Below are 7,061 nucleotides of genomic sequence, written 5' to 3' on the forward strand. Positions count from 1 at the left end.
TAAACCACAAGGAGGAAGAGGAAGTGTGGTGTTACAGGATGAAGCCAGAGGAGAACTGAGCTTCCACAAATCTTCTCCAGTCGTGATTCAACCAATAAAAATTGAACCACGTGTCGGGATTCTTGCATCCGGTTTCCAGCAGGGTAACGTTAAACGCCGGGAGTTTAGTCACAGGGAAATAAAAGTTCCCTGCTTCTTCGGCCACATCAAGTCCCACAGGGAACACCAACCCTATCAGCGACACCCTGATGAGGGCACATCAGTGAGACTAGGCCCCTGCTTCAGGACCTTCCATCTCATCTGAAATCTTATTTCACTGAAGTTCTTCTCATCATGAAAGTGGGCCAAAAGGGAGAGATCATGCAATGCGGCAGAGAGATTTAAAGCAGCAGCGTCCCATGCCACCCAGGCCTTCTGCATCAGCGTCTCTGAGGCTTTCATCAGTGCCACCTCAAGAGGCCCCCTAATATGGGGGAGCAGCCCCTCGCTAGCACAGCTCTCAGCCTGCGGTTACTCAAGAGCAGAACGATGGGGTAGACGGCTGTGCACAGATAAATCAGCGTTTGCCCAAGCCAGTACCTGAGCTCCTGGGATGGAAACACACCCACCGCGTTGAGCACCAGTGACAGAAAGTAGGAGATGAAGAGGACGGCAAAGGAGACGAGAGCCAGGAGAGCCTTGACGTGTGCCTGGGCACTGGGATCACGAAGGCCTGAGATGAACAGGAAGACCTTCTTGGTGTGTCTCCCCAGCGATGTGAGGAGCAGCACCATGCCGGCGACGAAGACACTGCTGGGGACGGTCCAGGTAGCAATTTTCAAAGGGAAGAAGTAGAACCTCTCATAGGATCGCCTCAGAGCATTTCCAGTGACATTCCAGGATGGCAGACCCCTCTTTAAATAGTTCTCATATATTCTGTGGTTGCCTATGAAGAAAAGAATGGTGCTGAGGCTGGAGAAACCCACAGAGCTGAGCAGCATCCATGGGACCAACCCCGACACATTCCGTTTTAGCCAGAGGAAGGCAGGATGGGTGAAGGTGGCGATTTTCACACAGTAGAAGACGCTGAGCCAGGTGGAGAACCAGAGCGTGGCAGCATTCAAGAAGTCCCACTGAAAGGCTAGGAACTGGAATACCGGGTCGTACGGGAAGGCCATCGGATGCAGGAAAATATAAAGGTTCTTGCTCATCATCACCCATTGAAGACAGAAGCAAGAGGCCCCCAGGCTGACCAGTAACTTATTGCAGGGTGACAGTGTTCTTCGCAGCAACCACTCCATGCCCAGCGCTGCAGTGATTAAGCCGTTACCCACCAATGCCACCAGGCACAAAAGGAGCAAGATGATAACGAAGATGGTAGCTCTCTTATCAGCCACCTGAAGTCCTGGAGCCACACCCTCTGCGCTCATCCCTCCTGCAGACAAGATGGGTCCCAAATCTTCAAGGTCTATCCTGTAGGGTGGCTCTGGAAGGCTCGGAATGATCTGGATCCTTCCAGCTGCCCCAAGTACAGAGGACAAAGTAGAGGGTGTGGGCTATCTGAGGACCGTGAAGAGGTGACTTCTCAGAATAGATGCAAATGTAGTTCAGGCTCAGTTTCAAAAGTCCCCCTGCCTGCCCATGAATTTGCCTGTCCTCCCTCTGCCTACCGTCTGCCCATGGCAACCCCAGTGTGGATTCTGTGTCAGGCCCTTGCACCTAGAACCCCTTACGTGAGAGCCTGTGCTTCTCCAGGCTGGCATCTAAAACGGGACCTCACACCTGCGGCCTGCTTGGCGAGGAAACCCAGGGGCCGAGCCTCTCATCCACAGTCAGCGTTCTCATCCGTGGTTGTTTGATAGGTTCTGGGCCCTGTTCTGAGGGATCATCATTGTCTGAGGTTCTCATAAGGACCGAATGATGCAGGTGCCTCTAGGAAACCCCTCTGACAGACAGCAAACTGAGCAAAACCTCTACTGACAGAGGTTAATTCAAATCCTATTATTTATAGCGACCATTCTCTTCAAATAGAACATAGGAAACCATTAGACATAATCAGGTGGGTGAATTTTTTTTTTTTTTTTTTAAGGTCTGCACCTGCGGCATAGGGAAGTTCCCAGGCTAAGGGTCGAATCAGAGCTACAGCTGCCGGCCTACACCACAGGCACAGCAACGCAGGATCTGAGCCACCTCTGCAACTTACACCACAGCTCAGGCAATGCCAGATCCTGAGCAAGGCCAGGGATTGAACCCATGTCCTCACAGATACTCGTTACCACTGAGCCATAACAGGAACTCTGGTGGGCGAATTTTGTAACCATAATTTACTAGTGAGCTTTAAAGGACATTTCACAGAGAAAACCCTGCTGAGACAGCTATAATACCAGTGGGCTACGGCAGGAAGAACCCTGGGCTAGGAACCAAGGCAGGGGTTAGTCCTAGTTCCACTCATCACTGTGAGTTATTGGATATGTCAGTAGACCCCTCTGTGCCTCAGTATCTCCATCTGTAAGATGCGAAAATTATCATCTTTTTTTTTTTGCTTTTTAGGGCTGCACCCGCAGCACATGGAGGTTCCCAGGCTAGGGGTCCAATCAGAGCCACAGCTGCCAGCCTACACCACAGCCACAGCAACGCAGAATCGGAGCTGCATCTGTGACCTACACCACAGCTCTCCACAACGTCAGATCCTTAACCCACTGAGCGAGGCCAGGGATTGAACCTGCAACCTCATGGTTCCTAGTCAGATTTGTTTCTGCTGCACCATGACGGGAACTCCCTGTCATCTGTTCTAATTCACAAGATAAGGCTAGAATCTAGGATTAGAATCTCAGTTTTCAGAGTGAAAGAAGACATTAAATAATTTTATAGATGAAATAAATTAAGCCTCAAATTACAGATTAAGACTCCCACTTAAAGTCACAGTTAGGTGGAGGAAAGACCAAGATCCAAACTGACCCCAAGACCAGAAATCTTTGCACAGTCAGCAACGCATCCTGTTCTCCTATCTGCTTCATCCCCAGCTGGAGTCAGAAAACCAGGTTTTGGAGTCTTGTCTCAGTCACCATCTACGAATTTTTGGACTAGTCGTTTAACCTCTCTGAAACCCTCTTTCTTCACCCCTAAAGTGTGGATCACAAATAAATGTGTACCTTTATAATATATATTATATTATTACATATCATAATATATAAACTATAAATCTCTACACACGCATAAGAAATAAGGAAGGTGATGATGACGTCTGTTATTCTAATGACTACCTTTTATTCCACCCAGCCTTTGGAGGGACGAGTAATCCAAGAATAATTCAGGAGAGCATCGGAGATGCAGCAGAGGTCCAAAGCACCAAATCTGGGATATCCACTTTCATTAGATATCTAATTTCTAATTTAAACTAATCTAATATCTAATTTAAGTAGCAGAAGGTGGCATAAGCAAAGGCCACATTTTCCACAGAAATGAGGTTCAAAGAGTCAAAAAAAAAAAAAAAAATCTGCAATCGTGTGGGTGCTTATTTACCCAGGTGAGAGGAAGCAGGTTAATATGTCACAGGGAGAGAGGCAGGAAGCAATTGTTCTGGGTCAAAGATGGCAATGCTAACGCCTCAGGGATCCAGTGACAGGCGAGGGAGGGAGGTTTACAGGACACTCAGCTCCGGACCAGCACCATTGCCTACAAATTCCGTGCATGGGACCCTACAAAGAGAAGATAGCTTTCCAGTTCCTGGTTCACCTGGGACAAAAGTCCAGTTGGAATTGTTCTCCCAACACAGAAGCCTTGCTAGTAAACATGTTTCCTGGGAAAGAAGAGGTGAACTAAGGTAGCTCATTCATGCTCTGTTTCTGTGAAGATGCAAATCTCCAAGGAATGGAGTTCCCCACTCGGCTCTCTATCTGCCCTTGTTCGTCTGGCGAACATCAGGCTGTTTCCTGCTGGAACTTGGAGCGATAAGGCAAACTTTGAGCTCGTAACTCTGGAGTTTGGCCAAACACAAACCTCTCAATATGGAAAATAGATCTCTTTTTTTTCCTTTTAAGGTTATTTTAATTTTCTCTTTCCTTTTATTGAAGTATCGTTGACGGAGTTTCCGTCATGGCTCAGTGATAACAAACCCAACTAGCATCCATGAGGATGCAGGTTCGACCCCTGGCCTCGCTCCGTGGGTTAAGGATCCAGCATTGCCGTGAGCTGTAGTGTAGGTCGCAGACACAGCTCAGATCTGCGTTGCTGTGGCTGTGGTGTAGGCCGGCAGCTGTAGCTCTGATTTGACCTCTAGCCTGGGAAACGCCATATGTGGATATGGCCCTAAAAAGCAAAAACAAACAAACAAAAAAAATGGAGTTAAGATCTGAAAGAAAAAAAAAGTGTAGATGATTTAGGAGTTCCTGCTGTGGCACAGTGGGTTAATGATCCAACTTGTCTCCCTGGAGGTGCCAGTTTGATCCCTGGCCTGAGAACTTCCATACGCTGTGGCAGAAAAGGAAAAAAAAAAGTAGACTTGATTGACGATGTTGTACCAATTTCTGCTGTACAGCAAAGTGACCCAGTCATACATACACATACACATTCTTTTTCTCGTATTATCGTCCATCACGTTCTATCATAAGCGATTGGACGTGGTCCCTTACGCTGTCCAGTAGGATGGAAAACTTGTCTATTTCCCCATCTATCCTCTCCATCTTAGGTGGTTCATATTATGGGAAAGATAGGCTGTTAGCCCTCAATTCAACTAACAACAATTTATAGGCATCTCCTGTCAACTGTAATGACCTTGTGACACGTGCTTGGGCTACAACCATGAACTGGGTTATCTGCCCTCAAAGGGCTTTCCTGAACTCATCATAAACCACAAAAATGTACTGGGTATATACTGTGTGGAGATGAAGTTAATCCAAGAGGGAGAATGATCATTTATAGTTTAGTATGCAGCATCTTTTACTGAGATTCGTATGGTGTTTGTGGTTTTGTTTGTTGCATTTTGCTTTTTTGTATTCAGATTTTCTTATTTGCTGGACGCAAGGTCTGCGAATTTGGGATATTCCACAGGTAGCCTTTACGTGTGTCATCCTGAGGGCAGTAGATTCTCTCTGTGGGAAACACTTAGCTCAGGTCTCTTTCTCAGAGGATTAAAAAGGACTCCCGGGCTGTGTAGTTCTAAATGTATGTGTCACCCCATTGCCACCCCGAGAATTCTCAGAACTCAGTAGCAGCAAGCTCCTCCGTTTCGGGACAACAGCGATACTATCTTGTATGTTGAAAGAAGGAGAAATGATACCAGTAAAAGAGGTGGAAGTGTGATTGTGTCTAGGAAATAGTTTGGCTACAACAGAAGATTCGCATACGGGAATGGTGGCACATCAGGCTGAAAGGTAGGCCCGGGAAAGAGTCCGATGCATTCCGCTATACGCCCCATTATACGCCCCCAGGAAGCCCTGAAAGTCAGGATGAGATCCTGGGCTGTGTCTTTGGTCCAGATGAAGCCATCAAATGTGTGTTGGCTCTTTATGAGCCAGAGCCTAGGAGAGGGAGGTTGAGAGCATCAACCAAGTTAAAACCCCTGGGATAAGCCCACTAGACCCGGCATAACCCAAGAGGCTGTGAAGATGTCGCAGAACACGAGAGGCACCACCGTGCCCTCCCTGCTGGAGACATTCAATAAAGCTCTGGAGCTCTGCCCAAGGTAAAGCCAGTCATCCAGGTGGCACCCATGAGGCTCCTGCCTTTGCTGCCTCGACCCAACCCTCTTTTGGCTTAACCCCCAAGGTTCAGTCCCCACGATTTATCAATGCCCTCCCAGCTCACTCATGCTGCAAAAAAAAAGAAAAAAAAAAGAAAGAAAGAAAAAAGAAAGAAAGAAAAGAAAGAAAGAAAGAAAAGAAAAGAAAATCTTTTTATGATAGGATAGTCCCAGCATTCCAGTGTCCTCTGTCCAACCTCACCCTCTCTCCACCCTCTGGGAAATCCCTTATACTCCCCTCCCACAATTTAGGAAGCTCCCCTTTCAAAGCCTGTATCGACTTCTTCCAACTGAAAGCTCCCCACTGTTAGCTCCCCTCTATTCTTCTTTCTTGCTCCTCTTACCATAGCTCAGCTTCTAGCTGGCATTGTAACATAATGTTTGGGGGGGGGTCTCAGCTTCCCAACATTGCCAGACAACTTACTATCAATGCAGTTATCGATTTGAAAGGTCTTTGTAACCTCTACTCTCTTCTGTTGTTTATTACTCCTCTTTTTACCAGCTCAGACCTATAAATCTCTGTTAAACCATGTGTGGTGCTTCCCCCAATCTCGTCTCAGCTCTTGGTCTCCATACTTTTTTATAGTAAACTCTTTATCAGTTAAAAAAAAAGAACATGAATTCCACTCTCTGCATTGATTATATTCGTGTAATGCTCTAATATATTATGCCCATTATACAACACGTACCAAGAAAAGCAATTAAAAGGATGAGACCAAAATAAATGGAAACTGAAACTGCCACACTTTTCTTTCCACATCCAATGGAGCATTTTGCACACACTCTGGGATACAAACACCCTAATACAGAGACTACCATTCTAGACACTGGCCGCCAGGGTCACCTCCTAAGTAGACAGGAAGAGTAAGATTCTCAGAATTAAGAACGGTGGGAGTTCCCATTGTGGCACAGCGGAAGTGAGTCTGACTAGGAACCATGAGGTTGCAGGTTCGATCCCTGGCCTCGCTCAGTGGGTCAGGGATCCCGTGTTGCCATGAGCTATGGTGTAGGTCACAGATGTGCTCAGATCCTGCGTGGCTGTGGCTGTGGGGTAGGCCGCCAGCTGTAGCTCTGATTTGACCCCTAACCTAGGAACCTCCATATGCCGCAGATGTGGCCTTAAAGAGCAAAAACAACAACAACAAAACACTGTAGCAAATTTCCTGTTTCCCATCTCTGTCTTCTATTGGCCAGAACCTAAAAGCATTTCCAAATCGGACAGTTCCTTTTCATTCAGCATACAGTAAACAGACAAAATCATGGACAGGACCTAGGAGCACAAAACTCACATATGCCCTCAGATGTCTATGAATTCAAAAGAAACGGCTCCGTAGACAAACAT

The 7,061-nt window shown here is 46.8% G+C and overlaps 1 protein-coding gene across 1 annotated transcript; it reads right to left on the reverse strand.

The window, feature by feature from the left end:
* Nucleotides 1–440: 440 nt before the first annotated feature.
* On the reverse strand, nucleotides 441–1,409 carry TAS2R60 (taste 2 receptor member 60). The gene has a single exon (XM_047763859.1). The coding sequence runs from the start codon at nucleotides 1,407–1,409 to the stop codon at nucleotides 441–443; it is 969 nt and encodes a 322-aa protein (XP_047619815.1).
* Between the last annotated feature and the right edge of the window lie 5,652 nt (nucleotides 1,410–7,061).

The sequence above is a fragment of the Phacochoerus africanus genome, chromosome 16, assembly GCF_016906955.1.
Source record: "Phacochoerus africanus isolate WHEZ1 chromosome 16, ROS_Pafr_v1, whole genome shotgun sequence".
Taxonomy (NCBI): Eukaryota; Metazoa; Chordata; class Mammalia; order Artiodactyla; family Suidae; genus Phacochoerus; species Phacochoerus africanus.

What these genes read in the sequence shown, in the direction of transcription:
- TAS2R60 (XM_047763859.1), bottom strand. Translation starts at nt 1,409, where the DNA reads ATGAGCGCAGAGGGTGTGGCTCCAGGACTTCAGGTGGCTGATAAGAGA.